The sequence below is a fragment of the Hyla sarda genome, chromosome 7, assembly GCF_029499605.1.
Source record: "Hyla sarda isolate aHylSar1 chromosome 7, aHylSar1.hap1, whole genome shotgun sequence".
Taxonomy (NCBI): Eukaryota; Metazoa; Chordata; class Amphibia; order Anura; family Hylidae; genus Hyla; species Hyla sarda.
This window is the reverse complement of record NC_079195.1, coordinates 190324833-190348521: the sequence shown is the minus strand read 5'-3', so window position 1 is coordinate 190348521 and position 23689 is coordinate 190324833. Positions and strand designations below refer to the sequence as shown.

General features: G+C 42.7%; 1 protein-coding gene across 1 annotated transcript in view; it reads left to right on the top strand.

The window, feature by feature from the left end:
* CACNA1E (calcium voltage-gated channel subunit alpha1 E) overlaps window positions 1–23689 on the top strand; it is an 877957-nt gene that overhangs the window by 705146 nt on the left and 149122 nt on the right. Inside the window, exons 9-14 of the mRNA XM_056531933.1 lie at window positions 4756–4859; window positions 20350–20465; window positions 21306–21359; window positions 21706–21795; window positions 21883–22092; window positions 23021–23133. Coding sequence (XP_056387908.1) covers window positions 4756–4859; window positions 20350–20465; window positions 21306–21359; window positions 21706–21795; window positions 21883–22092; window positions 23021–23133 — 687 coding nt within the window. The remainder of the gene's footprint in view (window positions 1–4755; window positions 4860–20349; window positions 20466–21305; window positions 21360–21705; window positions 21796–21882; window positions 22093–23020; window positions 23134–23689) is intronic.

Below are 23689 nucleotides of genomic sequence, written 5' to 3'. Positions count from 1 at the left end.
AGACTGTTCCATGATGAGAGCTGTAGTACCTGTACTAATAGATCACAGCAGGTGTCACTCCTGACACCCAATGCGATTGTCCTTTCTATTGCAGAGATGGAGCGGCTTTCTCCTGCGCTCGCATCTCTGCACTATACTCTTCTGACCAGTGATGTGAATAGAATTCACATCACTTATTCATATTTTCCGCAGAGAGCTGTGATTGGCCAGATGGTTCCAGCCAATCACAGCTCTCTGTGGGAAATATGAATAATAGGTATATATACGACATATACTCATACAACAGTGGGACCAGAGAAGAACAGCCGCCCGCCTGCATCTATACATTATACAGGACAATCACATCGGGTGTCAGAAGTGACACTTGCTGCCATCTGTCTATTAATGCAGGTACTACAGCTCCCAGCATGGAACAGAGTGTGCTCCATGTTGGGAGCAGTAGTACCTGCAGTTAAGGACAGATCACAGCAGGTATCACTCCTGACCCTCAATGCGATCGTCCTCTCTAAATGCGAGAAAGCCGCATGCATCTAAACATTATACAGGACGATCGCAGCGGGTGTCAGAAGTGACACTCAGAGCAATTTGCCTATTAGCACAGGTAATACTACTCCCATCATGGAACAGTCTGTTCCAGTGCTGTAGAGTTGGAGTCGAGGAGTCAGAGTTGGATAAAATTTTGGGTACCTGGAGTCGGAGTCGGCAAACAATGCACCGACTCCGACTCCTACTAAATTTAGACTGGAATAAAAAATAAAACAAGTTTAAATGTCCCAATTCACAAAAAGTTATAATTAATGACTTCTCTACTGTAAGAATAAAGACCAATGCATGCAGTGCCTCACGTAACCGCAAAACGAACACGTTAAGTGACTGTGAAGAAGCATGCTTTTCATGTGCTTCACTATATGGCATGCAACGCACAATTAGGAGCGGCAATACTTATACTTTCCATAGTGTTGTGTTCTGCTGTTACAGGGAACCCATGGATAACCAAGCCTCTCACTGATAAGGGATTAAGTAAATATGTTTTTTTGCAGGACTAGAGACACTTGTATAAGTGAAGGGAATGGGAGGGTCAATAGTTCAAGACTGAAGCTGTAAACCATTGGGAAAAACTGCTGTCATTCAGCTAAGGCTATAAAAACTTGTAAACTCTGATTGTTAGCTTAAACTTTAAACATGACTATGGGATTCTACTAGGGAAATCATGTTTTATAATAAATGCCCCTTCCTGGATCCTCCCACTGCCCTATATTCAGCAGCAGATCAGCACACAAAAAGGAGAAGGCAGCAGCTTCTGCTGCCCAACTACCTCTCTCTGCTAGAAGAGCTTGGAAGAACTTGTAAAGTTCCTGTTCGAGAGGTTTATGCCTGCTGCTACTATCCAGCCACTTGATTAATTAAATTAATTTCAAAAAATTAATAAAGCTTTTTTGTTTTCATTGTGTTTGTCTTTTGCTTAAACTATTCAATGCAGTAGACTGTAGGCTTCCCAGCCAGTATGTATATTGCCTTTCTTTCCTTCAAGGAATGTATAAAATACATTTGCATATTAATACAGAGGAGTCGGAGTCGGGGTGTAGGAGTCGGAAGTACAAAAACTGCGGCGTCGAAGTCGGAACATTTATCTACCGACTCCACAGCCCTGGTCTCTTCCATGCTGGGATTAGTAGTACTACCGAAAAATATTTGAAAATAGAGAAAAAAAAAGGGAAACACACACTTTATTAAACACATTATTAAAATACATTACTAATAAAAATTTGCTGAGAATTTATTCGGCTCAAATCTATTTTTTTATTCGGCGAATCAAAGTTTTCAAAAATTCGCTCATCTCCATATATAAGTAATTTACAATTCTGTTTAACTTTGTGGAACCAGTTGATTTGAATTTTTTTTTTCCACCGGAGTACCCCTTTAAAACATCAAGGGACATTTGGATCGAGCCATTCCATGAACTTTCCCTCTTTCCTCCTTAGACACTACTAGTCAGATTAATATTTCTGTGTTATATATATTATGATCTTATTATAAGCCCATTATTATAATTGATGTAACAAGTTTCTGTGTTTGTGCTTGCAGATATTGTATGTCCAATAACGTACAGTATATACATATTTCAACCCCACATGTAAATCCTTATTGACTAAACTTGAATACATACTTGTTACAGAGTTAGTATAGTTGAGAAAAGACATCCATCCATCAAGTTCAACCAATGAATTGAAGGGAAGGGGTATGATTGGATGAAGGGAAAGGGATTTCATTTTACAGTTATGCATAAGTATTAATGTTATATTGTTTTGGGAATGTATCTAACCCTTTTTTCAGCTTTCAACTGTTCCTGCTGTGACCAGTTCCTAAGGTAGACTGTTCCATAAATTCACAGTTCTTATGGTAAAGAAGATGTGTCACCCCTTGAGAGTAAACCGTTTTTTTCTCCAGATGGAGGGAGTGCCCCCTTGTCTTTGAGGAGATTTCACCTGGAACAGTCTCTTTTCAAGTCTCAAGACTAATCTTTTCTCATAGCTAAGATTATTATTAGTTTAGTTGCACATCTATTTTGACCTTTTTTACTTTCAGTAGAACAAGTGCCAAGAAAACATCCAATAGTAAGGTACACATTCTCTTATACAGTGGGGCAAAAAAGGATTTAGTCAGCCACCAATTGTGCAAGTTCTCCCACTTAAAAAGATGAGAGGCCTGTAATTTTCATCATAGGTATACCTCAACTATGAGAGACATAATGAGAAAAAAAATCCATAAAATCACATTGTCTGATTTTTAAAGAATTTATTTGGAAATTATGGTGGAAAAAATAAGCATTTGGTCACCTACAAACAAGCAAGATTTCTGGCTCTCACAGACCTGTAACTTCTTTTTTAAAAGTCTCCTCTGTCCTCCACTGGTTACCTGTATTAATGGCACCTGTTTGAACTTGTTATCGTTATAAAAGACACCTGTCCACAACCTCAAACAGTCACACTCCAAACTCCACTATGGCCAAGACCAAAAAGCTGTCGAAGGACACTAGAAACAAAATTGTAGACCTGCACCAGGCTGGGAAGATTGAATCTGCAATAGTCAAGCAGCTTGGTGTGAGGAAATCAATTGTGGGAGCAATTATTAGAAAATGGAAGACATACAAGACCACTGATAATCTCCCTCGATCTGGAGCTCCATGCAAGATCTCACTCCACGGTGTCAAAATGATCACGGTGAGCAAAAATCCCAGAACCACACAGGGGGACCAAGTGGATGACCTGAAGAGAGCTGGAACCAAAGTAACAAAAGCTACAATCAGTAACACACAACACCGCCATGGACTCAAATCATGCAGTTCCAGAAGTGTCCCCCTGCTTAAGCCAGTACATGTCCGGGCCCGTATGAAGTTTGCTATAGCGTCAGATGAAACAAAAGTAGAACTTTTTGGTAAAAATTCAACTCGTTGTGTTTGGAGGAGAAAGAATGCTGAGTTGCATCCAAAGAACACATTACCTACTGTGAAGCATGGCAGTGGAAACATCATGCTTTGGGGCTGTATTTCTGCAAAGGGACCAGGACGATTGATCCGTGTAAAGGAAAGAATGAATGGGGACCTGTATTGTGAGATTTTGAGTGAAAACCTCCTTACAGCAGCAAGGGGATTGAAGATGAAATGTGGCTGTGTCTTTCAGCATGACAATGATCCCAAACACAAAGCGACAAAGGAGTGACTTCAAGAAAATGACAGGCCTCTCTCATCTTTTTTAAGTGAGAGAACTTGCACAATTGGTGGCTGACTAAATACTTTTTTGCCCTACTGTAGGTAGATAGGTCCTCCAGTATGTAGATGAGATTCCCCTTTCATTAGGTAGGGATGTGCTCCCTGTAGGTAAGTGTTGGTGTCCTTTTTTAGATAGATGGGTGCCCCTTCCCCCATAGGAAGAAAGCCCGCCCCCTAAAGAAATGCTTGCAGTGAAAAGCAGCAAATACCTGAACATCTATGGCATGTGATCTGTACATACTCTGAAGGATTCTATATAAGGGGCCCTCGAAGGTACCCTCTGCTTCCCAAGAAGTGGTGATTCTTATGAAGAAGAGTTCAACAATACCCCATTTAATGGACTATAATTTTTTTTTTTTTTTTTATCTCTTATCACATATGAATACATGAAAAAGACACATAAACACATTTGTATAAAATAGAAGTTATATGATGTTACAGTATGAGACCAAATGTGTATGAGGTCTTACTCTTACTTATTAACTTATGATGTGTTCATGTTGTATTTTTACTAACCATGCTATTTTTGACATGATAATAATGATAATTATCATTATTATTATTACTACATTGTATTAGTGATTTCTCAAGAAATGTTTTAATTCTCATGTGTGGTTAATTCTTGGCAAATATGCTCATTGTTTTGTGAAAAGCTGTGAATAACTCAAAGTGAATAATCTAAATTTAGGTCAATTGGACTATAAATGTTGTCATTGCAAGGTTAGTCATACATTATTCATATTAACTTTCTTATAGAGGTTGCAATATGCAGTCCAAATGGCAGGCATGCTCTTTCACTTGTATCTTTTGATACATTACTGGAGATACAGAATGTGCTTCCAATCTTTAGAGTTGTCTGGGATATGACTGATTGAAGATGAGACAAGCATACAAGGATTACACTACAATATGATTGACCACTAGAAGATGATTTGAGAAGATTTTGTTTAAAGTGCATACAATGACTTTATGTTTCTTATTTGTAGACCAATGATGCCTTAGGACCCACCTGGAACTGGCTGTACTTTATTCCTCTTATTATTATTGGATCTTTTTTTGTCCTCAATCTAGTTCTTGGTGTTCTGTCTGGGTAAGTCTTAATACGTCTAATGTTTTACTGCAGGTAAATTGTATTAAGAAGGTATCCAAAAGGTTATCAAGCATGGATTATGAGTTAAACAAAGGTATTATCAGATAGACTTCTGTGCAGAGAAATGGACAGATCTCTAGGCCCGCCAGGGAGCAGTACACGATGCCGTCCGTTTCCCCAGCCAATAATTCAACATCGCTGCAGGTCTCAGGAGTGAGACCTGGTGCTATCAACAACTTTTGACATGTCCGATAGATAGGTCAAAAGTTATTTTCAGTGAGTAAAACTCTAAAGGACAAAGGTGTTCCGACTAGACATCTGCTTAATAAAATGTGTGTGAAGCCCAACATTAAAAAGGAAAGACATAGACAATGGTGGCTGGAACCGAGATCTTTATTTCATCCTCCATTGTCTTAGATGCTGGTATTATAAAACTGTACTGAAATTCTAACCTACTCTTATTATGACAACTACATTCTCTTCCTTTTCAATTGCCCTTCCCTTACTAGCAGCAGCATTTAACACACCTATTCGCTCCAAGCCACCCCGGCTTGGAAAGAATGAGTACTGGTGAACTGCTTTCTTGGTCCTGCACCAATGGACTCATGGTCATGTGATTATGTTGTTGTTGCAGGTTCCTTACCCTTTCTAACCTTCACAGATAATGCAGGTCTGGCATTATAAGTGAAGCTATTGCTTTGGATCCTGTGTCTTACCAGATATTAAGTCCCACCTGAAATTTTGAAAAGTACTGTTCTACTACACTGTTATTTTTATTAATAGTTTATTAATATATAACTGATTTGAATGACTCTTCCTATAGGAGAGATCATACCATTGGAGGATATGATGCAATGGAATTTTTATTTTAGAAAATACTGATAAACACTAGTGTTGCTCGCGAATATTCGCAATTCGAATTTTATTCGCGAATATCGCATATTCGCGAATTCACTAATATTCGCGAATATAGCGCTATATATTCGTAATTACGAATGTTCGTTTTTTTAATTTTTTTTTTATTTTTATTTTTTTCACAGTACACATCACAGTGATCATCCCTCTCTGCTTCCAGCCTATGTGGTGTAAGAAGGCTCTAATACTACTGTGTGAGACCGGTGTGCGAATTTTCGCATATGCGAAATTTGCATATGCGAATTTTCGCATATGCGAATTTTCGCTTACACAAATTATTTATATATACGAATTTTCGCATATGTTAATTTTCGCACACGCGAATATTCGCATGTGCGAAAATAAAACGAGAATATTACGAATATGACGAATATTCGTCCGTATATTCGTGAATATTCGCGAATTCGAATATGGCCTATGCCGCTCAACACTAATAAACACTGCGATGGATGAAATTGAAATACATTTACTTTTCTGCTTTAGCTAATGGCTTTAAAATACCTTTTATGGGATATCTAGCTAAAAAGTTAAGTTAGTGATTAAGATGAGTTAGGTTGGGATGTTCAAAGGCGTTCAGAATGATGCCAGAAGTCAGCTAAGGAGTCAAAAACATTTCCAGAAGATTCAAGAGTCTAGAGGGACATGAACACTTGCAGCCTGCAATTACATTCATCTGCTGGCTTCTTTAAAGGGGTACTCCACCCCTAGACATCTTATGATGTCACGCCCTGCCCCCTCAAAGCAAGTCTATGGGAGGGGGCGTGACAGCCGTCACGCCCCCTCCCATAGACTTGCATTGAGGGGGCGGGTCGTGACATCACACAGGGGCGAAGGCGTGACGTCACAATCTTCCGTCCCCATGGTCGGGAGCCAGAACCTCCAGCGGTTCCGTAAGCAGATACGGTGGGTGCTTCATGCTATATTGCGGGGTTCCCCAGTGGCGGGACCCCCGCGATCAGACATCTTATCCTCTATCCTTTGGATAGGGGATAAGATGTCTAGGGGTGGAGTACCCCTTTAAGGCTGAAACAATAATCTAGTATTCAAAGCCAATGATCACATAGAGAAACAATGGGGGAGATTAATCAAAACCTGTCCAGATTAAAAGTTGCCCATAGCAACCAATCAGATCGCTTCTTTCATTCTTAACAAGGCCTCTGCAAAATGAAAGAAGCGATCGGAATGGTTGCTATGGGCAACTCGGCAGCTTTTCCTCTGGACAGGTTTTGATAAATCTCCCCCAATATGTTTAGCTTCTGGGAAGAAAACAAACCATGTTAGGCTAGGTTCACATGCTGTATTGGAGGCTCTATTTGGGGTCTCCTCTGCAGGTTGCATTTAAGTAACTGGACAAAAAATACAGCATTTTTTGTCTGGTTCAAATCCAGCAAAAAGACAGACCCCAGCAGTAAAACAGATAGAACCTATTAAAGGGGTACTCCGCTGTAAACATGTTATCCCCTAGCCAAAGAATAGGGGATAAGATGTTAGATCGAGGGGGTTACGCCACTGGGGACCTCCACGATCTCTAGGCCGGCAGGGGCAGCGACGTCCAGAACATGAAAGCTTGTAGCTTCTGCATTCGTGAAGTCACACCATGCCCCCTCCATTCATGTCTATGGGATGGGGAGTGACAGCTAGTACATAGCCATCATGCCTCCTACCATAGATGGGAATGGAAGGGGCGTGGCGGTCGGCAACGCCAGTTATCGGACACGGAGCGGAGTTCGCTCCATGCACTAAATGACAGGGACCACGGGGGTCTCCAGCGTTGGGACCCCCGTGATATATCATTTTATTCCCTATCCCTTTGGATAGGGGATAAGATGTTTACAGTGGAGTACCCCTTTAAAGTCAGTGAAGTCTTTTGGGCTCTATTGGTGTTGTGCAGTAGACAAGCCAGCTCTGTTTACTTGTGACAGATCTGTGACAGAATCCCCGAACTGAGACTCCAATGCAGATGTGGATCTAGCCTTAGATAGGGTCCCCTGGTTTCACTTCCCTGCAAGCCAAGAGCTTAGCATGTATGTTGTAGTTCAAAGGTTACAGAACACTTTATTGGTTACTGTTTGATATCAGATTTACCACTGTTTTTATACAGTAGCATATTTAATTCTAAGAATGTATCATTATACTCTACTCTATGTTTGCATCATAAGTGACCTGGCTACTTTGCATTATAAAAAGCTCAACAAGGAAAGCAATCCCGGCATGGTGACATTTTTTCAGTGTTACCTTGTTTTTAGTGTTACATAATAGCACAGTATTTTGACATAATGAAAGTATATAATTTAAAGAAAGAAAAGGCTTACACTTGTAAATAAATATATATTAATCTCAGCAATCAAGAACAAAAAGAATGAACTGAATATTGTACATTACTTCTGGGGCGATTATATTTTTATTGCTAGATATCCTGTAGAGGTGAGTTGCAAGCCTAGACAGTTCATTGTGCGTGTGTAGGTTGTGGAGTAGGTTTATGCATGTGTTAACCCCTTATCCCTGTGTGTGTCTGGAGCTAACTGTGTCTTTTTTTGTCAAAAGCAACATGCTATGCTTAATAGTACAAAGATCGGGGCTGGTAAGAAGCAAACGCAGACCTGAAATGGGGATGATAATTGAGCAATATGTTTAGAAATTGCAAGATCTCCAGTATTTGTTTCCATAAGGTTATAAGATTAAGGCTACTCCTAAAATGGAGTTCCCCCTCAGATAAGCTTGTTGTGGGTGAGTCTTTAGATTTGAAGGAACATCCATTTGTCCTGCAATTCTTTTATGTACCGGAACTTGCTCAGAACTTTGAGACGATGTCGGCTTGCGGAGCTTTCAAACTTTTAAAGAAGGGATAAGGAACACATGATGTTTTGGCGTCTGAATGAATAAGTGAAAGAAGTACTAGGAATTCTGAGATGATGTCAGGGTAACCCAGCATACCTTGCAGCTAGCAGCAAGATCACACGACCCCAGGTTATCCAATCATTTTTTTTTTGCATTTATGTGACATACAGCTCCCTGGCCAATCAGGAGACAGCAGAGGGGTGGATATTAGAGGCTGACAAAGTCCTATGCACTACACTACAGCCGCCATCTTGAAGAGAAAAAGCTATAAAAAGAGAAAACTACTGATCCCAAAAAGACTTCACAAATTCAATAGAATTTGAAAGCAAGCTGGGCATAGCATAGAGCAGTAGGCTGACCTTAGAAGAATCTGGGATGACATTTGCACGCACTCTCCTCTGCACGCGCTCTATGCATTCTCTATGGGAGAGCTGGAGGTACATGAATAATGGACTTAAAGGGGTATTCCAGGGGGAAAAATTTTTTTATTTATCGACTGGCTCTATAATAAAAATCTTAATCCTTCCAATAATTATCAGCTGCTGAAGTTGAGTTGTTCTTTTCTGTCTGGCAAAAGTGCTCTTTGCTGACATCTCTGCTTGTCTCGGGAACTGCACAGAGTAAAAGAGGTTTGCTATGGGGATTTGCTTCTACTCTGGACAGTTCCCGAGACTGACGTAATCAGAAAGCACTTAGACCGAAAAGAACAATTCAACTTCAGCAGCTCAGGATTAAAGGATTAAGATTTATTAATAGAAGTAATTTACAAATCTGTTTAACTTTCTCGAGCCAGTTGATATATATATAAAAAAAGTTTCTTCCTGGATAACCCCTTTAAAGGAGATATCCAGTGGTGAAAAACTTATCCCCTATCCTAAGGATAAGGGAAAAGTTTCAGATCTCCTGTACGGGGCCCCGACAGCCCCCGGGAAGGGGGCGTGTTGACCACCGCATAAAGTGGCGGCTGACAGGCCCCCTCAATACAACTCTATGGCAGAGCCGGAGCGCTGCCTTCGGCAATCTCTGGCTCTGCCATAGAGTTGTATTGAGGGGGGGTGTCGGCAGCCGCTTTGTGCGATGGTCAACACGCTATATCTGGCCAGCAAGCAGGGGCCCTGTACAGGAGATCTGAAACTTATCCCCCATCCTTAGGATAGGGGATACGTTTTTCACCACTGGACTACCCCTTTAAGTACCTCTGGCGTTCCCATAGACAATTTATAGATAGATATTGGTGCAGAACCTAAAACGTTCCCTTAGTCATCTCTGCTTCCTCTCCCATTCTCCTGCAGGAGCAGCCATCACAGTTGTCGGGTTAGAGCTGCTGACGGCTCCCCGCTCCCTGTCTCCCTGGAGTAATGGAGAGTTGGTGTGGGAAAATATATGTGCGGCTGTAGTGGAGAGAGTTGCTCTGGTGCTCCCCCTTCAACCCCCTGTGGATGCCCATAGATTCAACCTTGCCTCTATGTCCAGAAAACATTCCACGCTGAATGCAAATTTACAGCAAGTAGTCCCCTGGTTGATGCAGGGTTCTGAAGTAGTCACCACGCCCAGGACTGTAATGAGACCTCTCCTGCCCCATTCACACCTACATTGGCGTGATCGTGTCCTGTCAGTCTCTGAGCATGCGCATTGACATCTGCTGAACATTGCCGACCATCTGGGTCCTTAACCTGATCCTGTGCTCCAGAGACTTGTGTGACTTTACACATTGGTGAGGGACACTGAAGAGAACACCTTCTACAGCAGACCCCCATCTCATCCCACCCAGTCAACCCTTTAGGAAGGTTTATTAATAAAATATTAGACAGGTATATAAGTTATCCCTCTCCCAAGCTCCCCTGTATATATGATTTCATATTTATTAATGTACATACAGTGGTCCCTCAACAAACGATGGTAATTTGTTCCAAATGAACCATCGTTTGTTGAAACCATCGTATGTTGAGGGATCTGTGCAATGTTAAATATAGGAAGGTATACTCACCTGTCCCAGCTGCTCCGGACTGTCACCGCTGCCCTGGATGTCGCCGTCCATCGCTGTCGCCGCGTTCCCGTGGTGTCCCCGTCACTCAAGACTGTCTCCGCTGCCTGGGATCGTCGTTCCTTATCGCCGTCATCATGTCGCTATGCACACCGCTCCTCTTGGATGACGGGACGGCGTGCGCGGAGACGTGATTACGGCGATGGAGAGCGACGTCGATGCAGGGGATCCTGAAGAGGACGGTTCGGAGTGCCAGGGACAGGTAAGAGACCATCACCGTACCACACGGGGCCCCCGTAAACGGCTATCCGGCAGTGCGATGGCCCCGACATACAAAAGCATTGTATGTTGATGATGCCTTCAACATGCGATGGCCTCTGAGAGGCCATTGTATGTTGAAATTATCGTATGTCGGGGGGTCACTGTACTACATACTCTACCATCACCTGTCAGGTATCAAAACACTATCGACACCTGGGGTGTCAATCCTGCTTATGTAGGCGTGTATAGAGCAGGGAAGGCCTCATTACAGCCCTGATTGTAAAATCCAATACGTAGAAGAAGATGGCAACACTCACCGGTGCAGTGGAAAATCTTCTTTAATTAAAGTGCAAAAACTCACATCATGTGCGGCCGGGCTAGGACACCAACAGAATCATCAGAATGGGTGACAGCAGTTGCGCGTGCTCAAGACATGCTTCAGCAGACCCTCAGGAGATATATTGTTACGAGAACTGTTTTTTGCACTCAGCCCTTTTAAGAGAGATACATTTTTTGTCTATGTTATTATGGGCTTTGTGCACACCACTGTGACTACCTTTGTTATACAGCCCTGAATGTGGTGACCACTTTGCTGCACCTCCCAGGGGACTATATTTTTCTCTGGATCCCTGGCTGTCCCTGGCTTGCTAGATTGCAGAAGCAGGAGATTTAAACCTGTGTTATACATTTACAATGATGCTTGAAGCCCAGGACCACACACTATACACATGTGGGATGTGGTATTAAACTGATCAGTATTGCTTAATATCTTTGTAGCCATCAGGGATCCATATTTTCTAATAAATCTTAAAATGTCCAACATAGACATGGAATTAAATAATAAAGTTCTGGCTTCCAACAGCGACCACTAGCTGGGAACATATATTTACAGCATTCTATTTTGATATTGATTTCAGTGTAAACACTGTATGCAGTAAGCTCCTTAGCTCCCCCAAGGGGTGGCTTCAGCCATTAGAATTTTATTATTGTCTGCCATGCCCAAGCAAGGGTCATACCATCTTTCAGCAAATAGCACTAGCATCAAAATATATTTTTTTCTACTGCTACTTCAACAAGTGAACAAAGAGTTGGCTGTAGAGGACATTGCTCTACCATATTCTTTGAATACATGCTTTAGTACTATGATGGTTGTATACTCTGAGAGTTGCATAAAAGAATAAAAAGCACTGGTGATGTAATGGCATTTCCTATTATCTAGTCACTAACATTACTGTTTCCTAGACATTACTATACAGCATGTGCATCCTTTGTGAGACCTTGGAGAGTAGGAATTCCCAACATGCACTGCTGCCAATATTTGATAACAGTTGTCATGGACACTGCTGGAGAGATGCTTCAACCCCCATCTCATGTGGAAATTACAACTGTCCTGCAGGGCACCACATGTTCGTCCCAGTATTTGATAGGATCATTAGACAATGCTGTCATATTTTTACATAACCTATACAATATAGCAAATGATCGCACAAATTGAAGTACTGCTGATACTAAATAAAGCTGATGTTATTCCCCTATTACCATCGCTACAGCCTTAGTGCTTGCAGATCTGAGATGGTTCTACAAGTCGGCTGCTTTGTTTCCTTTACAGAAGACATAAGCTGTCTGGTCTTGAATATGTTTTGCACCGATACTATTAGTTCCATTTACAAAATAACACTTTTGCATTATTTCAGTAGTACTTTAGATAACAGATGTTGTTCTTGCAGCTATGACTATAGAAGACGAAATCGCAAACTTGGAACTTGAAAATCGTTACGGTCATGCACAGTACTTGAGCGTGCAGGAGGGGGCTATTGTCCACCCCTATGGGTTTGCGATGGTAAAGCAAGAGGTTTGGTAGGGAATGCTAATATGCACACAAAGTCCATTTGGGGGACTTTTTATTGATCAGATAGGTCCATGGGTATATGTGTACCTAAATATTGGAGAGATTCTGGTTGCCAGGAGAATGGATAGTTTGCACAAAGTGTCACTGTGAGAGTATGAGGCAAGGAGACATTCAGGACTTTACTTTTGGAGCAGTTAATTTTATAATTATTAAGGGTTCACACGGAGTAATTCAAGAGGAATTTCCTCGAATTTCCTCTTGAATTCTCCGCTACAATTTAATGCACATCTCCTCTGCCCATTGACTTTAATGTTATTTCTGCTGTCCTGTTCACACTGCGGAAATTCTGCTAGCAGAATTCCGACGATGAATTCCACGGAATTTGCGCGGAATTGGCACGCAATTTGCACGGAAATGGCTGAAAAACCCTTCACTTCTTTCTCCCCCATGTCCGCGCGCAATTCCGCCCGCAATTCTGTGCGAATTGCGCCCGAATTTCCCACGAATTTCCCGCAGAAATTTTTTTATTTTTCCCGCCTGTAAATTTTTCAGCGTGAATTTCTCTTCATTTACTCCGTGTGAACGCACCCTTACTATAATAGGTGTAAGTGTGGATGGCAGAGAGAAGGGCAGGGAGGGAAGTGTGCGGTGAAGTTAGAAATAAGAGCAAGTAATCTGCATTGCAGAGCAGACAAGATGGTATCCATCAACTATTAAGCTTCTTATATCAGGAGATATTACATATAGAGAACATATAGGGGGGATAGGGAGAATCACTGCCTTATACCAATGTTTAATGTCAGGGGGGCAAATACACACATATAAGTGCAGATTTATCAAACTGTGTGAGAGAAAAAGTAGGGTGATTTTCCCACCGCAACCAATCACAGCTCAGCTAACGAGCTCTGGTAAAGTGAGTGTGACTTGTGATTGGCTGCTGTGGGAAAATCACTCAATTTTTTTCTCTCACACAGTTTGATAAATCTGGGCCACAGAGCCATATTATGCTGCTTTATGGCAGGGCCAAGATCAATTTGGTCTAGTATGGCTGCTAGCAAACTCCATACCACCTCCTCAAAGGCTTTTTTTTTTTTTTTTAGCATTTTAAGCTTTCTGGTAATAGTGCATAAGCGAGAAGGCTTAAAGGGAATGTGTCACTTTTTTTAAATTATATATATATATATATATATATATATATATATATATATATATATATAATACAAAAATTGCGATATTACACTAATTAAGATCATTTGTGAATTTATTGCATGTGTAAAGTATTTTTCATTTTATTCATTTAAGAAGTTTGTACTGGGGGCTACCATTGCTTAGAGCATCTGTGATGATGTCACTTCACGACACCTTCACAGATGCTCTACGGCAGTCCCTGCACATAGGAAACTGAAGACGCACTGCATTTCATTGAAGAACATTAGATGCATAAATGCTGTGTTCTGTGCATGTTCTGTCATGCACAGAACACAGCCCATATCCGACAATAGAGGAGCCCCTGCCATGCTACTGAAGTCCGGAAGCCTCTGCTGCCATATAAAGCATTTGGTATTATTTCGGGCCTCACTAGTCCAGACAATCTGGTTGCCAAAAGTCTGGCATAGAGCTTTGCATTATCAATAATCAGGGAGAGGCCATTAGCTTGGGCATAAGCTATGTTCTTTCCCATCCTTGGGGATCTCTACGATATGGGCATCAAGGAAGAAGAGTGGAAAAGGGGTAGAGTGAGAACTAGTTTTAAAGGGGTATTCCTGGAAAACACTTTTCTTTTTAGATCAACTGGCTCCAGAAAGTTAAACAGATTTGTAAATGAATTATATTAAAAAATCTTAATCCTTCCAATAGTTATCAGCTGCTGAAGTTGAGTTGTTCTTTTCTGTCTGACAACAGTGCTCTCTGCTGACAACTCTGTCTGTCTCAGGAACTGTCTGGAGCATAAGAGGTTTGCTATGGGGATTCGCTCCTATGCTGGACAGCTCCCGAGACAGGTGTCATCAGAGAGCAGTTAGACAGAAAAGAACAACTCAACTTCAGCAGTTGATAAGTACTGGAAGGATTAATATTTTTTTATAGAACTAAGTAAGTAAGAAGTTTTTTCCTGGAATACTGAGAGAGGAGAGGGGTTGTCAAATAGGAATGGTGGGCTTTACAGAATTTGGATGCTTATCCATCTTGCCCTGGACTATTTATGGAAAGAAAGGCGGAAATAGGAATGTTTAGTTCCTCATGTGTGAAACAGGGTTTACAGGGCAGAGGCAACCTCAGGTGATATGGCAGGTAGGGCTGTGTTCATCTTTGGGTTTGGGTCCCAGGCATTCAGTAAAGGGTGAAAATAAGAGGAGATGAGTTGGCAGGTAAAGGTGGTTATCCAGAGGGAGGAGGGTTCCTAACTATGCCCATTCTACAGTATGTAAAGAAAGCAAACCTCGACTTACCTCCAGTAATCCAATGGTGCCAGTGTGTTATACTGATGCTCAGCCAGTCGCTGGCAAATGCGGGAAATTATAACACTGGATGGCATTATAACACACTGGGCCCCAATGTCATTTCAAACCTAAGCATCACAATGCAGCACGGGAAGAGACTTGCAACCGGGGACCAGGGCAGGACACTGGAGGCACAGGGAGTGCTGGAGGTAAGTAGAGGTTTCTTTTTTTATATACTGTAGAATGAGCATAGTTAGGAAGCCCCTGTCCCCACACCCCTAACTCCTTTAAGTAGCTTGTTAGAAGTATTCTTTTTGAGTGTTTATGGGCTGTATTTCCACATGCTGTCTGTTCTAATGCAGCAATTTTATGTAAACATGCCTGGTGATATACAGAACAGTACCCTTGTATCTAGAATTTGCTTATCCCAGTTTTTATGCATTTCACTTGGTTTCCAGGGCAACAGAAAAAGTTCCAGAATGTGTAAACAGCTTATTGTTTGTGCTGCAATGTTAGTTTTGGGTGGGGGAGGAGGGCTTGGATCTGATGGGTGAGTACTGACCAGGCATTGGTCCGCACCCTTAAATATCTGCAGTGCCCATAGGGAATACAGTAGAATTCAAAATTTTGCTTAGTTGTGCTATGTAGCTGGGCTTGTTGCTTTATCCCTAGTGGTGCATTAAAAAGCTTTGTGTAAATGCAGATTTGTTTATAATGCAAAGGGATGTACTCTACAGTATTTCTCTATGCTGGTGATATTGACTATGTATTTATTATACAGCCTTCAAATATACGCTGACTACAGTAGGATGCATGTACATTTTCTTCTTTTACTTACATCAAAAGTTATGTGGCTGTCTGGATATAGAGTGGAATGATCCACCTTCCCGGAAAATATGATATTGTTATCAGACAATGCAGAGATCTAAGGGCTTCTACCTGTTTACTTCAGTCTGTCTATTCACCTGGATGAGTTGGTTGTATGAATCCCAATTTCTTCTCTACATTAAAATACATGCTCTGCTGAATAATAAAAAGTAGAGGGAATATTTCTTCCAAGTGATGATTAGGGAGTGTATATGCTCAACTCCATATAGGCAGGTAATCCCATAACTATAAATTTCTTTTACTACTGTTCTTACTAAGTCTAGATTTGCCAACCCGCATTGCCCAGTGTACAACCAGACTTAGGCCAAGCCATGAAATATATATGATTAAATGCCTAACAGTGCCTTACATAAATATTTACTCCATGGATTCTTTGCCAATTCTGTAGAATTAAATACACTTAAATTGACTTACTATTTGACCAACACAACATGTTTAGTACTTTAAAAGTGTGAAATACCTTTTATTGTGACACAAGCCCTGCTTTGTACTCCTCTAGGAGATCTGCCAACTTAATCCCTGACCTATTTGGTGAGCTCCTTGGTCTTCATGCTGTTGTTTGTTCAGTGATGTTCTCCAACCCTGCAGCTCTCACAGGCGGACCCTATTTATTTGACTTTCACTTGTGACTTCACAGTAAAGGGATTGAATACATGTCACGATGCCGGCTGGCAGGAGGTGGATCCTCTGTGCCAGAGAGGGATTGGCGAGGACCGCGCTAGTGGACCGGTTCTAAGCCACTACAGGTTTTCACCAGAGCCCGCCGCAAAGCGGGATGGTCTTGCTGCGGCGGTAGTGACCAGGTCGTATCCACTAGCAACGGCTCACCTCTCTGGCTGCTGAAGATGCTGAAGATAGGCGAGGTACAAGGGAGTAGGCAGAAGCAAGGTCGGACGTAGCAGAAGGTCGAGGCAGGCAGCAAGGATCGTAGTCAGGGGCAACGGCAGGAGGTCAGGAACACGGGCTAGGAACAGACAAGGGAACGCTTTCACTAGGCACTAAGGCAACAAGATCCGGCAAGGGAGTGCAGGGGAAGTGAGGTAATATAGGGAAGTGCACAGGTGATCACACTAATTGGTAATTGGGAAGATTGGGCCAGGCACCAACATTGGTGCACTGGCCCTTTAAATTGCAGAGACCCGGCGCGCGCGCGCCCTAGGGAGTGGGGCCGCGCGCGCCGGGACAGGACCGACGGAGAGCGAGTCAGGTACGGGGACCGGGGTGCGCATCGCGAGCGGGCGCCACCCGCATCGCGAATCGCATCCCGGCTGGAGGCGGGACCGCAGCGCACCCGGTCAGTGGATCTGACCGGGGCGCTGCAGCAACGAGGATGAGGCGAGCGCTCCGGGGAGGAACGGGGACCCGGAGCGCTCGGCGTAACAGTACCCCCCCCTTGGGTCTCCCCCTCTTCTTGGGGCCAAAGAACCTGAGGAAAAAAAAGTCAATTTTTTCGTGATGAGGTCCGATGCACATTAGGAGGGGTTCAGTGCGGAAACGCATGAGACAGTCCAATCTTTTATTGTTAATACAAAAGATGTAGAGGGGTCTGGCGAGACTGGTCACAGGGACGTAGAACCTGTTGATAAGAGAGGCCAAAAAATTTTTTCCTGCAGATCCGGAATCCAAGGAGACCATAGTAGAGAAGGAGAAGGTAGAGGCAGATATCCGCACAGGCACAGTAAGGCGTGGAGAAGCAGAGTTGACATCAAGAACTGTGTCACCTTTGTGCGGAGTCAGCGTACGTCTTTCCAGGCGGGGAGGACGGATAGGACAATCCTTCAGGAAGTGTTCGGTACCGGCATAGTACAGGCAAAGATTCTCCATGCGGCGTCGTGTCCTCTCTAGAGGTGTCAAGCGAGACCGGTCAACTTGCATAGCCTCCGCGGCGGGAAGCACAGGAACGGATTGCAGAGGACCAGAGGAGAGAGGAGCCGGGGAGAAAAAACGCTTAGTGCGAACAAAGTCCATATCCAGGCGGAGCTCCAGACGCCATCCGGAAGAACGCATGTCAATGCGAGTGGCAAGATGAATGAGTTCATGTAGGTCAGCAGGAGTCTCTCGTGCGGCCAGAACATCTTTAATGTTGCTGGATAGGCCTTTTTTAAAGGTCGCGCAGAGAACCTCACTATTCCAGGACAACTCGTAAGCAAGAGCACGGAACTGAATGGCGTACTCGCCAACGGAAGAAACACCCTGTTCCAGGTTCAGCAGGGCAATCTCGGCAGAAGAAGCTCGGGCAGGCTCCTCGAAGACATCACGGGCCTCAGTGAAGAAGGACTGGACTGTGGCTGTGGCAGAATCATTGCGGTCCCCATCAAACTTGTCCGGCAGGGACAAGCAGGGGTTAAGAACGGCCGGTTGCTGCGGAGGAGTTGCAGGAGCCGGCGGAGGAGATGGTTGTTGCAGCTGTAGCTGTGACTGAAGTTGCTGTATCTGCGGCAGCAGCTGCTGTGACTGAAGTTGCTGTATCTGCGGCAGCAGCTGCTGTAACTGTGACTGAAGACGCTGTGTCTCGGAGATCAAATATGCCAGCTGTTGATCTCGTTGGGCGATCTTTACGCCAAATTTGTCCGGCAGGGACAAGCAGGGGTTAGGAACGACCGGTTGCTGCGGAGGAGTTGCAGGAGCCGGCGGAGGAGATGGTAGTTGCAGCTGTAGCTGTTGCTGTATCTGCAGCTGCTGTATCTGTGACTGAATACGCAGTGCCTCGGAGGTCAAGTATGCCAGCTGTTGATCTCGTTGGGCGATCTTTAAGGCTAGCTGGGCGACCAGTGTAGGATCTTCAGCGGGATCCATGGCCGGATCTACTGTCACGATGCCGGCTGGCAGGAGGTGGATCCTCTGTGCCAGAGAGGGATTGGCGAGGACCGCGCTAGTGGACCGGTTCTAAGCCACTACAGGTTTTCACCAGAGCCCGCCGCAAAGCGGGATGGTCTTGCTGCGGCGGTAGTGACCAGGTCGTATCCACTAGCAACGGCTCACCTCTCTGGCTGCTGAAGATGCTGAAGATAGGCGAGGTACAAGGGAGTAGGCAGAAGCAAGGTCGGACGTAGCAGAAGGTCGAGGCAGGCAGCAAGGATCGTAGTCAGGGGCAACGGCAGGAGGTCAGGAACACGGGCTAGGAACAGACAAGGGAACGCTTTCACTAGGCACTAAGGCAACAAGATCCGGCAAGGGAGTGCAGGGGAAGTGAGGTAATATAGGGAAGTGCACAGGTGATCACACTAATTGGTAATTGGGAAGATTGGGCCAGGCACCAACATTGGTGCACTGGCCCTTTAAATTGCAGAGACCCGGCGCGCGCGCGCCCTAGGGAGCGGGGCCGCGCGCGCCGGGACAGGACCGACGGAGAGCGAGTCAGGTACGGGGACCGGGGTGCGCATCGCGAGCGGGCGCCACCCGCATCGCGAATCGCATCCCGGCTGGAGGCGGGACCGCAGCGCACCCGGTCAGTGGATCTGACCGGGGCGCTGCAGCAACGAGGATGAGGCGAGCGCTCCGGGGAGGAACGGGGACCCGGAGCGCTCGGCGTAACAATACATATCCACTCAGCACAATTTATTTGTAAATCTTGAAATCCATGTAATATCCCCCCCCCCCAAACACACTTCCAAATTATGGACTATTTTGTGTTATTCCATTACAAAAAACCATAATGAAATAAATTAAAATCTGTGGTTATACTATTACAAATTATAGAAAAGACCAAGGGGGTGCATACTTATGTCAGGCACTGCATGTATTTTATTACCTTTTAAAGGGAACCTAACCTCATTTACATGCATCCCTAACCACAAGCCATCGGAACTGTCCCTGGTTGCTTGTCCTGCCCCACCACACTTGATTCGTACAATGCTACCTATAGCCAAACAGGGAGAGATCTATCAATCAAGGCTGGTGGGTTCAGGCAAAATTGCTGGGGTGCCTTGATTACTCTTTAATGAGGGTCCTGCCCCATAGTTTAAAAGCCCCGATTTACTGTACACGACTATATCCTTTATTACAGAACCATAAGGATTATTAATTGTATGTGTCCACTCACATTTCAGGTGTGATCATTGGCTTTTATTTTTTACTTGACCCTCCATTATCTTGATTGCCAACACAATTGTTGTAGAGAGTAGGAGCTCAGCAGGTTCACACCACCCCTAGGTAAGCTAGATAAGGCTAACCAGAGCTTTGACCCCCTCTCTCCATAGACCGCAAAGGAGTCACTATCTTTTGTTAGCCACTAGTTTCTCAATGCATCAAAGCTGCTGTATTGAAGGAATCTGTTCTTTCAGAGACATATGACAATTTTCTCCTGTCTTATTTCAGTGAATTTGCCAAAGAAAGAGAGCGTGTGGAGAACCGACGGGCTTTCATGAAGTTGCGCAGGCAGCAGCAGATTGAGAGAGAACTAAACGGGTATCGGGCTTGGATAGATAAAGCTGGTGAGATAAATCTTTTCTAGTAGTCTTTGTAGGTGTTATTGAATAATATTACAATTCATAGTAAGAGTTTTGGAACTGCAGTTCTATTTTATGTAGAATGGGTGAGGTCTGTGATCAAACAATCAATTTGCTTTTCTAAGGCTAGGTTCACATCACGATTTGTACCTCCAAAACTCAGATATGTCAGAAAACTGTCAAATTGACATGCTGATGTATCCATGCTTTTTATAAACATGAGCCTTATTTATTTCAGTGGCCTGAGTATAGCCAGCTAGTGACTATGTTCAGGTAATTTTCCGAACGTATCCAAACTTTGTCTTAGACTGAAAGTGCTGCAAGCCACACTTCCTAGTCCAAGCCAAAACTTGTATATGCTCAGAAAATGAGCCACATATAATCACTATCTGACTATGCTTAGGCCATTAAAATGAATAGGGCCTGGATAGGTCAGTATGTCATTGTGACGTATACGTGCCGTGGAGACACAAATTGTGAAGGAAACCTAACCTTAGGCAGGTCATGAAGTTTTCATATGTTACACCCACTTTATATATTTGACCCACATTTGTACTAAATTAGACGCTAAACTATTAGACCTTCATCTATTTATACTGGAAATTATATTTGCCACATGCTAGTACTGCTTTCAGCTCCTTAATGAATATATGTGCCCCAGTGTTTTCCACTAAAGACTAAAACCCAACATTTTGGTCACTCAAGATTGGTTTTTGCTATACTTGACTATCCTTAAACCAATTTCCATAGTACAGCTACTAATTTTTGTGCTCTGTTAAGTTTATAATTGTTACATTTACGATTCTTTATTTTGTCTTTATTCAGAGGAAGTTATGTTAGCTGAAGAAAATAAAAATTCTGGTACTTCTGCTTTAGAAGGTGAGATTATTCATTTTTCAGGCCATCAAGCCCTTCCTTTCCTCTGAGACCTTATCCCTTTGCCAACTGTTCAGATTTGGGTGGGACAGTCCTATAATCTAAGATACAAAAGGGATGGGATCATGTAACCCCATCTTAAACTGGTTGTTATAAAAGACGTTAAGGTCATTTTAAGAATGTTACCTAGGGTGGGACTTAAATGATCTGATTTGTCTTTCAAAATATAGTAGTATACTGTATATTTGATGCTCCTTAAAAAAGCTACCTAACTGTACTGTGTCTACAATAATATGTTTTATTTTCTTCCATATATTAGAGGATTATAATCTCTTTTTTCTGTCTATAGTTCTCAGGAGAGCAACAATTAAGCGAAGTAGAACAGAAGCCATGAACCGAGACACAAATGAGGACCATTGTGTTGACATATCTTCTGTTGGTGGGTGTAGATTTCCATTAATGCAATAAAATGTAAATTATATGGACTCTATATGCTATAATTTCAGCCTCATATGTCTCCTTGTAGGCACTCCTCTTGCAAGAGCTAGTATTAAAAGTAACAAAATGGATGGTGCATCTTATTTTCGTCACAAAGAACGACTCTTACGTATATCCATACGCCATATGATCAAATCTCAAGTTTTCTACTGGATGGTCTTAACAGTGGTAGCCCTTAACACTGCCTGTGTGGCCATTGTTCACCATGACCAAGCTTATTGGCTCTCAAACATTCTATGTAAGTGTATTTTTTGCTTTGTCCTTAGATAAACATTATCTTTATTACCTAGAGGACTGTAACTGAGAAATCAGAATAAAGACTTCACAAGAAACCTCAACAGATTAATAGCTGTTCTGCAAAAAGCAACAGAACATTGAGGTAGATTACAGTGTCTGTGGTCTTTCATGCTTTTTGATGCAAACTCTGATACAAGCTGTCTGTTGTCTTTGATAGCCAAACTTTCTGCCTTGGACTTCCTGTTCCTGTGTACACTCTAGCTGGGAATTCAGCCAACTCATTCTCCCTCCAATTACACTTTCTTGACTATAACCCTGCCTACAGGAGCTTTCCACATAGTAAATGAAGATAGAGCTTGCTGAATTTCTAGCTAAAGTGTACAGAAGGAGCCAGAAGTCTGTTAGAGGATGTACACTAGACATGGAATGAGGCCATGAAGACCACAGAGCAGACAGTTTGCATTTGAAGCAAAAAAAAAACTTGAAATACCACAGAAAGGTAGTTAAACATATTTACATATTATTTATATGTTTATTTATTAAACTTTTAAAATTTGTTTGAATCTTGGTAAGGCCCCTTTAAATACTTAAATATTTTATTGTGGTTCACAATATATTTAATTATTAAACTTTGCTGCTTGGGGAAGATCTTTAAACATTTTCCATCTTAGCTACATTTTTTTTACAGGCTGTCAGATTTACATTGTCTTATTGCTTCTGTGGGGAAGAAGAAATGACAACCTCTCTGAATGGCAGAAAATGAAGCATACAATGTAGTTCTGCGCTATAGATAACATGACTTGTGAGGTGGTTTTGGGAGATTTTAGTCTTACATCCCATCTATCCAACAGAACTTTATTGTAAATTTTTCTGGACATTGGTCTAATCCCTGATTTAATCTGAGTGTTTTGAATCTGTTTCTTAAACAGACTATGCAGAATTCCTGTTTCTTGGATTATTTTTGGTGGAGATGTCTCTTAAGATGTATGGGATGGGACCTCGCCTCTACTTCCACTCATCATTTAATTGTTTCGACTGTGGGGTAAGAAACTGGATTTTCATTTCCATGAAAAGGAAATTTAAAACTGTATCTTACTTGGCAATACATTGCACTATTGCAGTAATACAGTAGTTATATTACAGTACAGGTACATCTTGCTTTGCCGCAGAAGTCACTGCTACAATTTAATTTTGCTAAACAAGTAGAGGGAGGACTCTTAGATAGTAGAAGATAGCCATGAATGAATTAGGATACACCAAGGCAGTTTGATGGTGGATCTGGTCCAGTTTAAAATATTCCCACATTGAATATGGACTATTACATAACGTGTATTGCAGTCAACAATCTATCTATGCAACATGTAGATGTACCAAATCCTGTAGTGGGAAGGATATCCATTGTAGCTACTCCCTGCATTGGCCTATTGCTGGAGTTTATGAATGAGAGAGCTCCTATATAAACTCAAAATGTCCTAATTGGTTGTATCCTCAATGGCATATGGAATCTTATAAGCCAGACAAATTTTCCTATGCCAACTTGCAGTCTCCTCAAAGAGTAACACTATCCTCTCAGATGCAATCCTATGGTCATTCTTCCA